This window comes from Chrysochloris asiatica, unplaced genomic scaffold (genome assembly GCF_000296735.1).
Source record: "Chrysochloris asiatica unplaced genomic scaffold, ChrAsi1.0 scaffold00018, whole genome shotgun sequence".
NCBI classification, from domain to species: Eukaryota; Metazoa; Chordata; class Mammalia; order Afrosoricida; family Chrysochloridae; genus Chrysochloris; species Chrysochloris asiatica.
This window is the reverse complement of record NW_006408536.1, coordinates 12,825,565-12,845,156: the sequence shown is the minus strand read 5'-3', so window position 1 is coordinate 12,845,156 and position 19,592 is coordinate 12,825,565. Positions and strand designations below refer to the sequence as shown.

The 19,592-nt window shown below is 36.7% G+C and overlaps 1 protein-coding gene across 3 annotated transcripts in view; it reads left to right on the top strand.

Moving 5' to 3' along the window:
• CNKSR2 (connector enhancer of kinase suppressor of Ras 2) overlaps positions 1-19,592 on the top strand; it is a 427,386-nt gene that overhangs the window by 292,853 nt on the left and 114,941 nt on the right. For 2 of the 3 annotated variants that reach the window (XM_006835578.1, XM_006835580.1), the window contains exons 12-13: positions 6,300-6,389; positions 7,946-8,160. In XM_006835578.1, the coding sequence (XP_006835641.1) occupies positions 6,300-6,389; positions 7,946-8,160 (305 nt within the window). The remainder of the gene's footprint in view (positions 1-6,299; positions 6,390-7,945; positions 8,161-19,592) is intronic. The other variant, XM_006835579.1, reaches the window with a different exon arrangement.

The following is a 19,592-nucleotide window of genomic DNA, read 5'->3' as shown; positions in this document are numbered from 1 at the left end:
ACTGATGATATGGAGCTTTTCCATCATCTCTTTCCACAGATATAGTCAGTTTTATTTATGTATTCCATCTAGCGAGGTCCATGTGCATTTTCTTCTCTTATGCGGTCTAAAGAAGGTATTTGAAATGAGCAAATCATTGGTTTTGTAGAATTCTGTCATGTGATCTCCAGCATCATTTCTATCACCAAGGCCATATTTTCCAACTACTGATCCTTCTTCTTTGCTCCCAACCTAAAATGAGTTGGCGATAAAGGCACGCAGTGACTGGCTTACAAGTTTTCAAGAGTAAGTTTAGTTTAGGCATGTGCGGGGCAAGATCAAGTCCCCACTGAATATTTTCATCTTGTCTAGACGGGTCTGGTGAAAAGAGATGGGGATAAGATTCTTATGATTCAATAATGAGTAGTTGTTATCATGACTAATTGTGACTGTCACAACTGTGAAGGTACAAGTCTTGTAACAAAAGCAGGGGAGTAGTTAATCTAGTAAGATTAAAGTAGTTAATCTAGTAAAGTCCAGAAACAGAGGACCCTAGGACCATCAAGGTAGAAGAGCACAAGTGGAATGCGGAACCCTATCCAGAGAAGCAATTTGAAAAAACAAGTGCTGTTGAGTTAATTCCAACTCATAGTGAACCTGTTTAGGGTTTCCAAGGACCAGCTTGTGGGCTTGAACTTCTGACCTTGTGGTTCTCAGTCCAGTGCTTATTCTATAATGCCACACCAGGAATCCTCCAAAAAAAATTTTTTTTCAAAGAAACAATTTCAGAATAAATTTCAAATAAAATTTAAAAATATATTTTTCCTATACAAATTCATTAGCATTTAGCAAGAAATACAGTGCACAATTCTTGCCTCTATTGAGATCCCACAAGCCCCAATTGTGCAACAGATATGAGAAACCAAGTAACAAGGAAAGTTATGCTATGAAGCAGTAGCACAAGATGTATCACAAGGACTGTGATGCAATTTCAAGTGAGCTACCTAATTAAGTGCTCTATGTTTCTTCTTGTTAAGTACTGTTGAGTCAGTTCGACTCATAATGACCCTGCATAGGATTTCCAAGAAGCAACTGGTGGGTTTGAACTGCTGACATTGTGGCTCAAACTGTCCTGTGGTCCAGTGCTTATCCTACAGTGCTACACAGGACTTTATGTTTAAAGGAATGAAATATTACTCTAAGATGGAGTGGTCATAAAAACGTTTAAAATGGACTTTCGTCATCATTTTTCTACATGATTATAGTTGCAATAGTACATTTCCCAATCCTCACCAAAGAAATGAAATAGCTAGATTTGCTCAAGAAAACAGTTTAAAGTTGTAGTTCATATTATTATCAATTTTCTTGATGATTTACAATCTTACCTTTTACTGCCTCAAGAATTAATGCATTAATGCCTGAAGAGACTTAAGTTGTTTTTATCAAATTATTCTTCTTAGACAAATGACTTATTTATGTACATTTATATAGAAATGGATCAGTAGTATTTAAGGCATAAAAATCATATGAGACTAACAATACTATGCATGTATTGGTAATGTATATTTAATTTAAATATAACTATAATGCACTTAAAGAGCTCTGGTAGCGTAGTGCTTACGAATCGGGCTGTGAATCACAAGGTCAGCAATTCAAAACTACCACCTGTTCCGCGGGAGAAAGATGAGGCGTTCTGCTCCCGTAAAGATTTACAGTCTCGGAAACCCTGTACAGGGTCGCTATGAGTCGGAAACTGACTCCACGGTACACAGCCACCATAATGAATTTGAATGAGCTCTGGTAACATAGTGGTTACGAGTCGGACTGCTAACCTCAAGGTCAGCACAGGCGAAAGATGAGGCTTTCTGTTTCCGTAAAGATTTACAGTCTCGGAAACCCTATGCAGAGTCGCTATGAGTCAGAACCGACTCCACGGCACACCACCACCACTACCACCATAATGCATATTGATCCACTGTATGGATCATAAAAATCATAGGTAACACTGCAAAGAATGAGAATTCCATTATGTTTAATTGTCCACATACCAAACCTGTACATAGAGGCAGACATTCAAACAGAAGGAGATACTGCATGGTTTAAAATCAGGAAGAGTGTGTCTCAGGGTAGAAGTATCTTTTAACCAGATTTAATCTGTGGAGTCCTGGTGTGATGCTGTAAATTAATGCGCCAGACTGCAAAACCATTTGAACTGCAAGATCGGCTGTTCAAGCTCACCAGCTGCTCCTCGGAAACCCTATACAGGGTTGCAATGGGTCAGAACCTACTCGATGGCACTTAACAACAACAGCAATTAATCTGTATGCTAAACAAATAATCCAGGGAGCTGGGTTGTCTGAAGAAGAATGCTGAATCAGGATTAGAGGAAGACTCAATATGCAATATGCAGATGATACAACCTTGCTGGTAAAGATCCAAGAATACAGCCTTCAATATAAATTGCACCTCACTCAATATAAAATAATAATCCTCACAGTTATACCAATAAACAGCATCATGAAAAAAAGAAAATACTGAAGTGATCAAGGATTTCATTTTACTTGGATCCAAAATCAATGCCCTTGGAAGCAGCAATCAAGAAATTGTTCAAAAGCGAAGATGTCACTTTGAAGAATGAGGTGCGCCTGATCCAAGCCATGGTATTTTTAATCATCTCAAATGCATGTGAAAACGGGACAAAGAATGAAGAAGACCAAAAAAGAACTGATGTCATTGGATAATGGTGTTGGCAAAGAATATTGAATACACCATGGGCCACTAGAAAAATGAACAAGTCTATATTGGAAGAAGTACAGTCAGAAGGTTCCTTAGAAGCAAGAATGGCTTCATCTCATATACTTTGGGGGATGTTATCAGGAAGGACCAGCCTCAAAAAAAGGACGTTACGCTTGATAAAGTAGAGGGTCCGTGAAAAAGAGGAAGACCCTCAATGAGATGGATTGATAGATACAGTGGCTGCAAAAATGGATTCAAGCATAGCAATAATTGCGAAGATAACACAGAACCAGGCAATGTTTCATTCTCTTGTACAACTTGATGGCATGTACCAAACACAGCAATAATGATTATAGTACTCCTTTTCTTTTTAACCAACAGTACTATAACATCAAGCCATATGTTCCTTTTGCACTTGAACTTTGCTGTCGTGTGCAACTAAAATGCTGTCATTACAAATGCAGTAGCAAACGTATTTCCAAGTATCAATGAATGATTTGTTTATTATGATTTGAAAGAATTTAAGCCTTTGTCTATTTTTCATTCTACCAAGAGCTGAGGTTTATATAAGAATGTTACCTCATATTACTAATTGTTTCATTAAGTCTGTAGCAATATTTTAGCGCAATAAAATTTTTATAAAGGAGTTAATACTTACAAATAGCATATGCATAAACAAACCATATACTTTTTAAAATAATTATTTTGATTTATATTGCTAAATTTACAACTTTTTAAATAATAAAAGCAAAAGATACATATCTTCCAAAAGTAAATATTAGTCAAGGCTTTTTATTTCAGTTTTTTTGTCTAATTCGGTATCTTTCCTTTCAGTTTTGAGTTGGTAATATACTATGTAATTTTGTTTTTAAGAAATCACTCCCTGAAAAGTCAGTGTTAGAATCTTCTGCAATTTTCCCCCTATGGTGAATAACATAATCAGAAGTATCAAGGACTTCTGATTATGTATTATGAAGTATTACATACTTCAATTATTTATATTCATTAGAATCTCAAGAGAAATGGCCCGAACCATGAATACAGTTACGTATTTCATATAATATATGTGAAGTACTGTAACATGAATATAAATCTTTCATCTTTTTATTTGTGTGCATATAAATTTGACTCTAAACAACCAAACAACTCCTTGAAAATTATCAAATTAGGGTATTTTTTTAAATAACATATAGATCAAGTAAAACAATTAACTGCTCATTTATTGAATTTTTCACTTTCCAAAGGCTTTTCTTGGTGACATGTAGGAACAGTGTTAGAGTTGTTAGCTGCTTGAATGTTAGTGTCCATGCTGAAATGGAATTCATTTTTAAAACCAGATCCAAAAGAAATGTCAAAGATACAACGTTGTAGCAATGAAAATCTAGAGGACTAATCCTACACAGTAGTAGACTAGACATGACCAAAGGAGTCATTTTGGAAAACTTCTAGTCTACCCTTGATGGACAGAATATCTGAACTGGGATCAATTTCTCAAACTTCCTCTCTGTAAAAGAGCAGAGATCTACTCCATGGGAATTTTGGAATCTTGAGTGTCCATTCGTAAAATCATTTTTATACTTTTGAAAGGAAACCATTTATTATATACTACATATTTTTAAGCTTAATAATTTTATCATGTCTAATGTTTGAACTGCAAGGTCAGTGGCTCAAACACACAAGCTGCTCCTTAGAAATCCAGGGTCACTATGAGTTGGAACTTACTCTGTGGCGCTTAACAACAACAATTTATCCTCAGACTTTAAAGAAACTTAGCAAAACATACAAAATAAACTGTATCAGTGTTCATAATAAAAAATAAATATGGTTGGTAAACTTTCCTCACAAACAGAATTAGAAGTCTTCTAACATAAATTTTTGGTAATTCCTGGTGTGGTTATAATATTTAATGTGAAATTTAGCTGGGCCATGAGTGAAGTCAAAGAGGAAATAAAGTAACTGAGAGCCACTGGAAAAAGTTTAGATCAATAGATGAAAAGAGGATTGTTGGACATGGAGTGTGCTACAGAAAGTAATAGTTGGAAAGTGGGATATTTAGAGGGATTGCATCTTTACAAATAACAAGATTAAGTATATGGTAGCAAAAATATTGAAGGGTAAATGCTGAAGTCACCAAAAATTATGACAGAAGTGGTATTTAAATTCCTGCATTTGAATGTTGTACAACTTTTACAAATTGGGCTGCTAACTTCAGGGTCAGCAGTTTGAAACTACCAGCTGTTCCGCAGGAGAAAGATGAGGCTTTCTGCTCCCATAAAGACTCACAGCCTTGGAAACCCTGTACAGAGTTGCTATGAGTCGGAACCGACTCCACGACACATCACCACCGCCACCACTACCACCACCTACCACTTACCAACTGTGTGTCCTTAGAAAAGTTACATAGTCTTTCTCAGTTTCTTTATCTGGTAAAATGAGGATGATAGTTTATTTCTGATAGCTGTTACAAGGATCAAACAATCTAATGATAAATGATACTTTTACCGTGATTATTGTAATCATCATTATTGTTAGAATCCAGTGCTGTATGAGTCTCTGTTTTCCATTCATTCAACATGTGCTAAGTAACTGTCTTATACCAGGCATTGTGCTAGGTATCCTTTTAAAACTTCTATATGATTTTCTTTACCTGTTTTGTGTTTCAGGAATTTCAAGTTGAACAAAAATAATATACTATATAGCCTCACCTAAAAGTTATCCTTGCAGTCTGTACCATGTGTTCTCCTTACTAAAGCAAAATGCTATATAATAATAATGCAGACACAGAAGAAAATGGAACTGACGAAAGTAGTGGTTACTTGGATCTGTAAACTAAACATGCTCACTGTAACAAAAGAGATATTTAGTGGCAGATCCAGCGATAGGCCAAAAATTAAAATCTAGCTATATTGTTGACATATGTTGTTGTTGAGTGTCACTAAGTCAGTTCCAAAATATAGTGACCCTGTTTAGGGTTTCTAAGGCTATAAATCTTTGAGGGAGCAGAAAACCTCATCTTTCGCCTGAGGAGTGGCTGGTGGGCTCGAACCACATTCCTTGTGGTTTGAAGTTGTGGTATCCAGAAAGTATGTTGATAGCAGTTAGGAGGCAACAAAGATGAGAAGTTAGCATTATGTTGTTCCAACAGAAAACAATGGGTTAATGTCCCAGCAAACAGTTTAAATACAAGGGGCTACCATGTTGGAGATAAGACTATCAAAGTATAGACAACTTGAGCACTGGAGAATAAAACAGGGATTCAGTTACTGAGCATGAAGTCTGATCACTGAAATAATGGTCTTCTTTGTAAAGACCGCACTCTTAGTCTGTGCTTCTGAGAGAACAAATATAGGCTATTCTTTAGTATTTCTAAAAAGTGCCTTAAGCTTGCATTATCACCTGGCCAATTGCTGCAGGCAGTTTCACCTTCTGGCTCAAAACACACATTTTTTTCATCTACACAAATGCCAACCATAATGTTGCATATGAGTGAGTGTGTTTTGCAGCCTGTAGCTAAAAATCAGTGTGAGTTTGAGCGGACATGGGGAAAAAAACAATGTGATGTGAATTTTGTTCTCTGTGTTTAGGCAAGCTACGACCTATATCTATGCCAGTGGAATATAATTGGGTGGGGGACTATGAAGATCCAAATAAGATGAAGAGAGATAGTAGAAGAGGTAAGTGTTCTAGAATTTTAGTGTAGGCTGGGTTGTTGGAACAATAAACAAATTTGAATGTTCTTTAAATAGGATATTATTAATTTAGTGGAAAACGTTTCATTCTGTCATCAACTTTATGGTACACCGAAATCAACTTAGACCAACATTTAACCATCTTGAGCAGTTATTAGGTAGATATCTCCCCTGAATCCTTCCTAAGGGATCCAGGGTAGATAAGTATACTACAAAAAATGAATACCATGTTATTATCTGAAATTGGTATTTGGGGGGAAAAAAAAAAGGTCAGAAGTGTGAAACTGCATTTAAAAAAATTAAGTTTACTGAATAGGAATCGTTTGTGATTGATCCCCATTAGTCCGCAATCTCACTACTTTTGTATTGATACAACCTCAAAATAAACCATTCAAATACATGGGTAGAAACTAATCTGGGGCTGTGACTCTAATGAACTGAAAACCATAAAGAAATGAAAAGGAAAAAAATGCTTTGCTTTTTTTCTCTGTTCTGTTTGCTATTCAGGGATATCTTCTTACTTGTGGGTGGGGTACTATTGAAGTATCTACCAATAGTAAGTTTTTATATGCACTTATCCTGATACTGGTATGAGCAGTAAATAGAGCAAGTAAAAAAATCTCATTACTGAGTGGGATTTGACCAAATGTGAATATGGTGAGCCTAATGGATCATACTGCTAATTCCACTTTCAAAAGTGAAGAGCTATAAGATTGTAGGTCAAAACAAAACAAAACAATTCATAGAACCTAAGCTCATAAGCTTCCTTTATGATACGTTTGACCTAATTGCCTGTTAATTCTAATCAGCTTACAGAATTTATTTTATTATTACACAGCTCCACAGACCACACAGGCACAAACAAGCATGACAATCTGCTTCCATATACTTGTTTTATGGAGCAAGCATTTCTGAAAATGTTGGTAAAACAGGAACATGGGCAGATTATTTTACATCTAAGTATTCACTCATTTTCCAAGCTTCAGTTTGTATCATTTGTTTTATAGAATAAATCAGAGGGGAACGTAAAAGAGATATGCCTATATATGCCATCTCGAGTCACTGCAAGTGATATCTTTAAAAAAAGAAAACATATAAACATATGAAGTACTAAGTGATGACTATCAATTTACACATGGATTTTATGAACAGACTTTCCTGACTATTGGTTCATAATATGGGCTTTTATTTCTCCACGGATGTTACTGCCTAGCACACCATAGATCAGTGCTTGTCATCAGGCTTTAGCAGAATCCCTCTGGGGAAACTTTATGAGTCACACACTCAAAACCTCTAATTCAAGCTCTGCAGGTGATTCTGATGTTTTTGAACTAGAAAAAAACTTGGAAAAATACTCCACTGGTTCTTTCTTATTCTATGATCGTAACAAGTCAAAAGCTTCTATATTTTCATTGCATAGATATTTTCTAAAGTAATTCAAGTTAAATGTTTGAAATGAAATCAAATATCACAATTAATAAAAAGGGTAAATGTGGGATATTTGCATATTTATACTGGTGTATTTATCTCTTTTTACATAGAAAATTCTCTGCTCCGATATATGAGCAATGAAAAAATTGCTCAAGAAGAATACATGTTTCAGAGAAACAGCAAAAAAGACACAGGGAAGAAGTCAAAAAAGAAGGGTGATAAGAGTATTAGTCCAACTCACTATTCATTACTGCCTAGTTTGCAAATGGATGCATTGAGACAAGACATCATGGGCACACCTGTGCCGGAGACTACACTCTATCATGTAAGCACATTCTCAAAGTCTTTGTAATATAGCTTTTATTGTGAAACTAGTGAATTACTCTTTTAGGAGAATTCAAGTTTTTTTTTTCTATTGTCATATTTTCACAAAATATTCTAACTTAGCTTATGCCCTTAAAAATGATGAATTGTTGATATGTTTTTCTATTTATATGCTGAATGAGTTCATATGTTATATAGCAGGTTATGTTTTTAATAAGACAAATATGAACAAAAATTATGAGCAGTTAATTAGTTGTGTGATAATGCACAGTTCATCGATAACTGAAGTTCATTGATAACTAAAGTTCATTGATAACAAAAGTTCAACATTAAAGAGAATTTTTAATGCATTTATGATTTTACTGTATAATGTGTGAAAGATTTAATAACTTACTCTTGAGTTGCTTTTCTAAGAAACTCTCCTACATACTTATTCTAAAGCTCTCTCATAAAACTAGAATGTAGAGAAATATTTCTCTTTATTTGGAATGGAGTAGGAATGTCTTTAGCACTCCTAATTCCCTCATTTTCCATCCTCCTCTTTCCCTAGTTCCATACACTCCAAGAGATTGCTGTTGATTTTGACTCACAGTGACTGTGTATAGGGATTCTGAGAAGTGGCTGTTGGGTTTGAACCAATGACCTTGTGCTTAGCAATCCAGCACTTGTCCTACATACTATACCATGACCTCCTACAAAAGACCAGTGTTGTTGTTGTTGTTGTTAAGTGTCATTGAGTCATTTCCGACCCATAGCAACCCTGTATAGGGTTTCCAAGGAGCATCTATCTGGTAAGCTAGAACTGCCAACCTTGCAGTTCAAACTGACCTTGCAGTCCAGTGCATTAACCCACAACTCCACACCAGGATTCCCAGTGCCCATATAAAAATCTGTTCCCTTAAGTGGCTGGCAAATGAAATTATTCTTTTTTCCATAGATATTTGAAGTCAGTTTCAAATCATTAGTCTTTGCTGTGTGAAAGGGTCACTTTTGCTATTACCAATAGTCAGAAGTGCTTTATGAATCTTTATGAATTCAGGCCTGAACAAAGGTCTGAATGTAAAAAGCAAGTTGTTAGTAAGAAGTAAAGCTGGAAAGGGAAGAAGAGGTCATTTAAGAGTATAAACCGTTAAAGACTTAGGATTTTATCCTATGAAGAGTGGTGAACCTCTGAAGGCATATTTAAGCTTGTTCTTTATGGCCGTGCACATCTGGATAGGAGTATATTGTGTTAGGAAGAAAAGTAGAATGATGGGGCTCATAGATTGTGAGTATTATCTTTTTGTTTTTGTTGTTAGATGCCATTGAGTCAGTTCTGACTCATAGCAGTCCTATAAACAACAGAACAAAACACTACCCAGTCCTGTGCTATACTACAGTAGTTGTTATGTTTGAGCCCATTGTTATAGCCACTGTATCAATTCATCTCATTGAGGATCTACCTCTTGTTTACTGAACTGCTTTACCAAGCATGATGTCCTTATTCACATGATGGCTTGATCACATGCCCAAAGTCTATGAGATGAAGTCTTACCATTCTCACTTCTAAGGAATATTCTGGCTATGCTTCTTCCAAGGCAGATTTGTTCATTCTTCTGGCAGTCCATGGTATGTTTCATATTCTTCTCCAACACCATAATTCAAATGTATCAATTCTTTTTTTTTTTTGTATTCCTTATTCATTGTCCAGCATTCACAGGCATATAAGGCAAGGGAAAATATCATGACTTGAGTCAAGTGCATCTTTATCCTTAAAGTGACATCTTCACTTTTTAACACTTAAAAGATGTCTTTTGCAGAAGATTTGCCCTGTGCAACACATTATTTGATTTCTTGACTGAAACCCCTGACAACTTCATTATTCTCCATTTATCATGATGTGAGGATTTTTGTTTTCTCTTTGTTGAGGTATAATCCATACTGAAAACCTTAGCATTTAACCTTGATCAGTAAGTGTTTCAAGTCCTCTTTGCTTTCAACAAGTAAGGTTGTGGCATATGCATATTGCAGGTTGTTAATGAGCCTTCCTTCAAACATGATGCTGGGTTCTTCTTCATATAGTCCCACTTCTTTGATTATCTGCTCAGCATACAGATTGAATAAGTATGGTGAAAGGATAGGACTACAAATTGTTACCACCTTTCTGAAAGGCATTATTTAGCTGTATCTGTGAGTTGGAACCGAATCGACAACATTTAACAACAACAACAACAATCAAGTTCTGGCAGCATAGTGGGTTACAAGTTGGGCTGCTAATCTCAAGGTCAGCAGTTTGAAACTACCAGCCATTCCATGGGAGAGAGATAAGGCTTTCTGCCCCCGTAAAGATTTACAGCCTCGGAAACCCTATGCAAGCTTGCTATGAGTTGGAACCAACTCCACAGCACACCACCACCACCAAGAACTTTAAACAAATCAGAGAATCCACTTTTGTCTCCCACTTGTATTATATGAATGTATAAAATGGTATTTCCCAGATAATCATTGTTATTTTTGTTAGGTGCAATTAGGTAGGTTCCAAGTCATAGAGACCCTATGCACAACCGAATGAAGCACTGTTGGGTCCTGCACCATCTTCACAATTATTGTTATGTTTGAGCTCATATAGATGATATTTATCTGAACTAATTTTTGACAGAAGGCCAGCACAGAATGAAGCACATTGGCAACCTTGAAGGAAATCCTCCCATGTCACACTGAGCCATCAACCCCAATAATTATTACCCTAAAGTACATGTTGGTGTTTATAACCTAAGTTCATAAAGAGAACCATTGTTGGGTTTTTCAGTAGACTCTAAAATCCCTTAAGAACCTCACCTTGCACTTTCTTAGTTATCAAGAAATTTTACATATTTATTATGTTTCACATCAGCCCTAGAGTCAAACCCACTGCTGTACCCAAGCTATATTGCAAAACAGTCTAAGTACTAGAGTCAGAACTAGAACCCAACTCACCTACTACAGTAATCTTTCCACACTCTATCCTGGTATTCTATACATGTTAGATTTCACATACACAAATGAATAATCAGTATGTGGATTTTTAATAACATTTCAGTTCCTGGATTGATTTCTATCCGGATTTTTCTTTTGCTTTATGTAACATTTTTATTAAGAAAAAGTTGCTGCTGTTATAGCGTATGAGTAGGTATTCAGCATGATCTTTTGATGGGACTGCTACAGTTCAAAATTATTGGACCTCAGAGGGAAAAAAAAACCAACATACTCTTAAATTATTACTTTTAATAGTTCACAAGAATTCTTGTTTTATTTATTTTATCTTTTTATATACATTTATAATATAATTAAATATATATAATTACCTTTATGATAAACCACTAATCTTCATTCTTACCAGTTATTCCTTTGAATAATGTGCCAGTTCTTTTAGTAGTGGAAGAGAATTATGAAGATTGAATATTGAGTTTCACAGATTACTATCTCCTGTAATAATGGCTCCACGTAGTCTAACGATTTTTAGGATATAAAGAAAATTTGGTTAAATTTGATAGCAGGATCATTTCTTTGAGCTTTTAAGAGGAATGTTAAAATCTCTGAGATACTTTCCATGACCACCACTCCCCAAAACAAATCCGTTTCTATCATTATCTTAACACCCTGTACTTTTTCTTCTAAATATTTCTTGATTTGTGATTATCTGTGTGGCATTGTGGGTTAATGCGCTGGACTACAAAGTCAGTTTGAACCACAGGGTCGGCGATTCAAGCTCATCAGCTACTCCTTGGAAACTCTATACACAGTCGCTATAGGTCAGAACCAACTCGACGGCACTTAACAACAAACAATAATTTACTTATGTAGCTGTCTACTTACTATCATTCTCCCTTATACACAGTAAGGCACGGAAAGTTTCTCCATTTTGTTCACTGCTGTATTTTAGCACCTATTATGAATCAGAAACAACTCTATATTAGTGAGTTTGGTGTGGTTATATAACACCTTGTAAGATCTCTATACAAATGTGATGAATAAATGAATGAGTGAGTGACTAAGTGAATGTAACAGAAATTTCAGTGTCTATTCTTAGTATCTCTCAGTTGATGTCTATAGTGCAAATAAAGCCCCCTCCCCCAGTGTCCTAGGCAAATCCTACTCAAAGCAAACAGACTTTCAGTTTGAACATATTAGTAGTGGGAATTGGCAAGATCTTATTTTCATAGCTTTCGTTTCCGATGTGCCAGGGAGAGGATGTTTTCTGTCATGTTTATCTAATCCATATGACTAAATTTTGCTTTGTTTTACTGATTAACATTCCATTTCACGTAACAACTAATTGGAGTCCTATTCTTATTGCCCTCTCCTCCAAGGAGCTAGATATCTCTGACATCTGACTGATTTACTGCTACAGACCCTGCAGAACTTGTCGCTGAGTACTCACCCAATTAAAAGAGTATTCCCAAACCAAACCCACTGCCATAGAGTCAATTTTAACTCATAGTGACCATGTACAACAGAGTTGAACTGCAACCTAGGTATTCCAAGGCTGTAAATTTTCACAGAAGTAGAATGTCACATGCTTCTCCTGCAGACTGGCTGATGGGTTTGAGTCTCCATCCTTTTGGTTAACAGCCTACTTTAATCACTATAACCACTGTGCCACCAGGACCCCAAAAGAGTGTTGGAAACACTTTATGAATAAGTCACCATTGTTGTGGTTGTTAAATGCCATCGAGTCGTTCCAACTAAATCCATAAACAAAATACTTATTTATTCTATGGCTACATGCTGAGCTGCCAGAACAAGTGAAATTTGATCCAGGTGTCATGCAGTTATACTTTCATAAACTGAATAATAGAATTTTAGCTAGTTTATTACAAACAGATTTTGAGTAGGTGTTAAGAAATCTGGATGATTCTTTTCATAACATTTCAACATTTGTGTGGGTTGTCTTCATTATTGAAGATAGAACTGCAAACATTCCATTTTTGTTTTACTTCTAATAAGTACTTTTGACCCTTCTGGCCCATTTTTGAGGGTTTTCTTTTTCTTTAAAGATGAAGGCTAGAGATGGGGTACTGTTAAAAGGCATTTTATTTATTTAGCCAATAAAATGCTCATGGCTTCTAAGGAGCATTCTCGCTGTACTTCATCCAACACAGATTTGTTTGTTCTCTGGCAGTCCATGGTACTTTTCATAGTCTATGCTAACACCGTAACTTAAAACCATAACATCATTTCTTCTATGTTTTTCCTTATTCCATGTCAGACTTTCACATGCATATGAGACTACTGAAAATACCATGGCTTGGATCAGGTGTTCCTTAGTCCTGTTCCTTAGTTCCTTAGTCAAAACTGACACCTTTGCTCTTGAACATTTTAAAGAAGTCTTATACATAGATTTGCCTAATGCAATACATAGTTTGATTTCTTGACTGTTGCTTCCATGAATGTTAATAATGGATCCAAGCAAAGAGAAGACTTTGACAACTTCAATCTTTTCTCCATTTATGATGATGTTATTTATTTGTCCAGTGGTGAGGATTTTTTGTTTTCTTTACATTGAAGTGTAACCCATACCAGAGGCTGTGGTCTTTGATCTTCATCAGTAAGTATTTTAATTCCTCTTCACTTTCAGCAAGCAAGGTTGTATCATCTGTATATTGCAGGTTGTTAATGAGTCTTCCTCCAATACTGATGCCAAGTTCTTCTTCATTATTCTTCATTATTCTTGGATTATTTGCTCAGCATACATATTGAATATGTATGGTAAATGAATACAATCCTGGTGCACACTTTTCCTGATTTTAAAATATTCAGTGCCCCCTTATTCTGTTCAAACAACTGCCTGTTAGTCAATGTACAGGTTCCTCGTGAGCACAATTAAATGTTCCGGAATACTTATTCTCAACAATGTTGTCCATGACTTGTCATGATACACACAGTCAAAAGCCCTTGCATACTCAATAAAGCACAGGTAAACATCTTTCTGGTATCCTCTGCTTTCAACTAAGATCCATCTGACATCAGCAATGATATCCCTCATTCCATGTCCTCTTCTGAATCTGACTTGAACCTCTGGCAGTTCCCTGTCAATGTACTGTTGCAGCTGTTTTTGAATTATCTTTAGCAAACTTTTACTTGCGCTTGATATTAATGATATTGTCTGAAGGTCTCTGCATCCATCTGGGTCACCTCTCTTTGTAATGGGCACAAGTATTAATCTCTCCCAATCAGTTGGCCAGGTATCTGTCTTCCAAATTTTTTGGCATTGATGAATGAGTGCCTCCAGTGCTACATCAGTTTGTTGAAAAATTTCAATTAGTATCCCATCAATTCCCTGAGTCTTCTTCTCTGTCAATGCCTTCAATGTACCTCTTAATCAATCACATGCTACCTCTTGAAATGGTGGGACATCAGTCATTTCTTTCTTCTTTTTTTTCAAAAGCTTTTATTGTAAATTGAGTGAAGGTCTACAGGGCAGATCATCAGTTTTACATTCAACCAATCATTACAGTACTTACAATGCCCTCTATGCACCATCTGCTAACAGTATTTATCTCTGTTAACCTTTTTGTGTGTGTTTTTATATACACATACCACATTGAAAATACATATTCGTTTAAATGTCCAAAGGCACATTTTGCAAGCCAGTCTCCTGCCCGTAGTCACAGTCTGTCTCAGCCCATGGGCCTATAGTCCCCTGCTTCTCTGTCTCTCTATGCCATCGCCTCTGCCACCATCTCTGTTGTCTCCACTTTTCTAGTTAGAATCCCTCACTCATCTCATGCTCTTCCCTCTTGATGGTCCTAGGGTCCTCTGTACCTGAAATGACAGATTAACTGCTTTCCCCTTTTGGTTAACCTTCTTCTACATTTACAGCTGTATCAATCACCATTAGTCCTAATAACAGTTACTCACAATTGAATCATAAAATCCTATCCCCATCATTACCAGACCCATCTGGTCAAGAGGAAAACTATTCAGTGGGGATTCTATCTTACCCTCCTCGTTTTGACCCTAACCGCCCTCTTGAAAGCTCATAAGCTAGTCACTTCATGATTTTATATCCCCTCAATTTTGATAGCTAAAGTTGAAGTTGCCTGCCCTTATCAACCCAGTGTAGGAGCTCTGGTAGCATAGTGGTTATGAGTCTGGCTACTAATCTCAAAGTCAGCAATTTGAAACTCCCAGGGGAGAAAGATGAGCCTTTCTGCTCCCATAAAGATTTACAGCCTCAGAAACCATATACGGGGTCACTATGAGTTGGAACTGACTCCACAGCATATAACTACCACCACCATCAACCCAGTGTGCTGAAGAAGCAAGCTTGAGCTTTGATATGAAGAAAGCTTCCATTTCAGTTGGAATTTTGGGCAACTTCATCATAAGCACAGGTCCCCTTCATCAAGTAGCGATTTACTCTTGTTCCCTTTATCAAACTTCTTTATCTTCTTCTGGTCAAGTTCTGGTCAGCAAGCCAACTAAGCTAGGTCAACTGGGTACTGTCTGCAAGTTTGGGAGTTTTCACATGCCCTAACCCCTTCAGATTAGCTGGCCGCTTCACTTTTAACTGTAGCCCCCAGTGGCTAGGTCAGTGTCCTTGGGGTCATGTGTTCACGCTTCTCCCTGGACTTCAAAACAGCTAACTCTTCCTCTTCTCTCTTTCATCTCAAGGTCATTGGTTGTCTATAGAACATGACCAAACACATCCCTTGTGTTCTTTGCTGTATTTTCCCCACTTCCACTCACAAGTTTGTTACAAGCAACCCTACAAGACTGTTCAAGTAGTTCCTCTGGGTTCCAGTCTTAAATAGGGCATTCTCTGATAGGCTGACTTTTCTTGCCTTGATATCTCCAAGGCAAACAACTTGCTTGATATTGATACAGCCAAGCAGTCTGCTTTTTTTTTTTTTTTTTTTTTGTCCCCTCGCTGTTCTTTCTTTCAAGAAGTATCTTCTATTCCTCTAGCCTTTCCGTGTTGGTCTGCATATCTTTTCAGTTGGCTATGTCCCACCTTCAAATGTTCTTGGTGAGGGGCTCAGGATTCCACCTAAGGTACCGTGATCCACAAGGCTTAACAAGAAGCCTATTTCCCTGGGCACTTTCTAGTACACTTTTAGATAATCCAGTCAGTTATAGGCTGAAGACAGGCTTACATGCTTTCTGTAATCCTATTTCCCAATATTCCTTTCTATCCCACTTAAATGTCTGTATTACAATATTAGGCAGAGGGAACAAAACAGTCAAGCACCTTAACATTATTTCCCCTTCTTTACCCATTCAGACTATATTTTTATCCCTATATCATACAGCCCTATTGTTCCACGGCTAGCATACATCACAATCTACCTCTATCCCATTTATCCATGAATACCTCCCTAAGTCTTCCCCTATCATCTCCATTCGTCTGCCCACTTCTCCATCCTTGTGCATTGCACTTTCCCTCCTTTTTATTGCCCTCCCCACTACCTGAACTATCGTGCATCTATCCCCTAACCTGAGAATTACTGTCCCGTCCCTCCCCCTGGTAACCATCAAAGAATTATTCTTTTAACATGGAAATCTTTTCTTAAGCTTTTACAATAATGGTCTCATGTAATATTTGCCCTTTTGTGCTTGACTAATTTCACTCAGCATTATGTCCTCAAAGTTCATTCATGTTATGAGGTGTTTTGCAGCTTCATCATTATTCGTCAAGGTAGCATAGTATTCCATTGTGAGTATATACCAAAGTTTGCTTAGCCATTCTTCCTTTGATGGGCACTCAGATTTTGGTATATTGTGTTTTCATTCTCATTTGTTTCTAGGAATTTTGTGAATTCACATTTTATTTGTTCTACTATCCAGTAACTCTGGTAACGTAGTGGTTACAAATCGGGCTGCTAACCTCAAGATCGGCAGTTCGAAACTACCAGCGGTTCCACGGGGAGAAAGATGAGGCATTCTGCTCCCGTAAAGATTTACAGCCTCGGAAACCCTGTGCAGGGTCACTATGAGTCGTAACTGACTCCACGGTACTTAACAACAACAACCCAGTAGCTTTTAAGTAAGGTGTTATTCAGTTTCCATGAATTTGACTTTATTTCCTTGGTCTTCCTATTGTTGATTTGTAATTTTATAGCATTGTGGTCTAAGAAGATGCTTTGTAGTATTTTGATGTTTGTAAATTTATGGAGGCTTGTTTTGTGGCCTAATACATGGTCTATTCTGGGGAATGTTCCATGTGCACTGGAAAAGAATGTGTATTGTGCTGTTGTTGGGTTGAATGTTGTATAAATCTATGGAGTTAAGTTGGTTGATAGTGTTGTTCAGTTCCTCTGTGTCTCTGCTGAGCTTCTTTCTGGTTGTTCTGTCCTTTTTTGAAAGTGATATATTAAAATCTTCCGCTAAAATGTTGTCTATTTCTTGCTTCAATTCTATTTGGATTTGCTTTATATATTTTGGGGCTCTTTCACTGGGAGCATAATTATTATGGTTATGTCATCTTGTTCAATTGGCCCTTTAATCATGAGATAATATCCTTCTTTATCTCTTATGCTGATTTTTGCCTTAAGGTTTATCTTATCTGAGATTAATATAGCCACTCCTGCTCATTTTTTAATGCAATTAGCTTGGCATATTTTTCCATCCTTTAATTTTTAATCTATTTATATCTTTGCATGTTAGGTGTGTCTCTTGTAGACAGCATATTGACAAATCCTGTTTTCTTATACATTCTGCTGCTCTCTGACTCTTGTCTGGTGGATTCAATCCACTGCCATTCAGTGTAATTATTGATGGGTATGGATTAATGTCTGTCATTATGCAATTTGCTTTTTGTGGTGCTGCTGGTTTCTTCTGTATGCCTTCCTATGCTGAGTTCATTGTTGGGTGGGGGGAGACTTTTTGTCATTTTCTTCATAGTTTTAATGGTTCCATAATCTTCTTGGACTTTGCTTTTCTTGAACTGATGTAGAGACGTATTACGTTTCTTTGAGGTTACTCTATTATTTACTAAGTTCTTCCTCTTTTATGATAGTCTGTTTTATTCTAAGACCTACCTGACCCCCTCACCACCTGGATCTCTTTTACTATATTTTTCCTTTCTTTCACTTTGTAGTTGTTCTGATCATAGACTGACCTCCCAGGCCCCCTAATTTCATTCTTGTAGTTTTTTTTCTGCTCTAGATTCATCCATTTCTGGACTGAGTTCTGGGTGGTGTTGCCATGTATGTCAGTCTCTGGTTGTTATCTGCTCTCGTTTGTTCTCAGACCAAAGAACTACCTTTAGTATGTTTTGGAGCACTGGCTTGGCCTTTACAAAATCCCTTAATTTCTGTTTAAACTGAAATGTTCTGATTTCGCTGTCATATTTGATTGACAGCGTTGCTGGGTAAATGGTGCTGGTTGGCAGTTTTTTCTTTCAGAGTTTTGTATATGTCCTCCCATGATTTTCTTGCCTTTATGATTTCTGCTGAGAAATTGGAGCATAATCTAATTGTCTTTCCTCTGTGGGTAACACTTCCTTTTTCCCTAGTTGCTTTCAGGATTCTCTCCTTTTCTTTGATTTTGGAGAGTTTGATTATGATATGTCTTGGTGATTTTCTTTTGTGGTCTATCCTGCCTGGGGTTCAATCAGCTTTTTGAATGCTTATCTTCTCATCCTTCAAGATGTTAAGGAAATTTTCTTCCAGTCATCAATCGACTATTTTTTGTGTGTGGTTTTCTTTGTTTCTTCCTACTCTAGAAATCCAGTCAACTTCAGGTTATTCCTATTCATGTTGTCCCACATGAATCTTAGGCTTTCTTCAAATCTTTTTCATTCTTTTTTTTTTTTTTTTTTTTTGCTTGTTCTTCTAGCTTAGCAGTATTGGGAAATTTATCTTCAAGATGGCTAATTCTGGCTTCCATTCCTTCAATTCTACTTCTTTGCCCTTTCAGTGTGCTGTTCATTTCTGATATTTTAGCATTAATCATATGGACCTCTTTTTGTAGGTTTTTATTGACTCCAATGCTGTATATATTTTGTTTGATTATTCCTATAGTTTTTGTGTGACTTCTTCCTTATTTTCCTCAACTTTTCTCTTGAATATTTGGATGTACCTTTATGTTATTCTCCTAAATTTGCTTTCAGACAATTCCAAAGCCTGTTTACTCTCCAATGCCATTCCTAGCTCTTCTTCCTTGTCATTAGTTTGAGCTACTCTGTGTTGTTTCTGCACGTGAGCAGAAGTTTTCTGCTGCTTTTAAGGTTTGTGTTGTTGTTGTATTTGTATTAATTAGATGAATGTATGATGGTGTATTCTTAAAGCACACTCCAATTGCCTCCTGGTAGGTGTTATCAGGAGATGGGCATCTCTGTTCACTGCTCTTACAGCTCCTTTCAGGATATTTTTAACTGGTGTTGGTTGTAGAATCTGCTCTTGTATATAGCAGCTGATATTGGCTCTTGCCCAATAGGTGGGGTTTTACAAGGTGCAGTTGTAGCTTGAC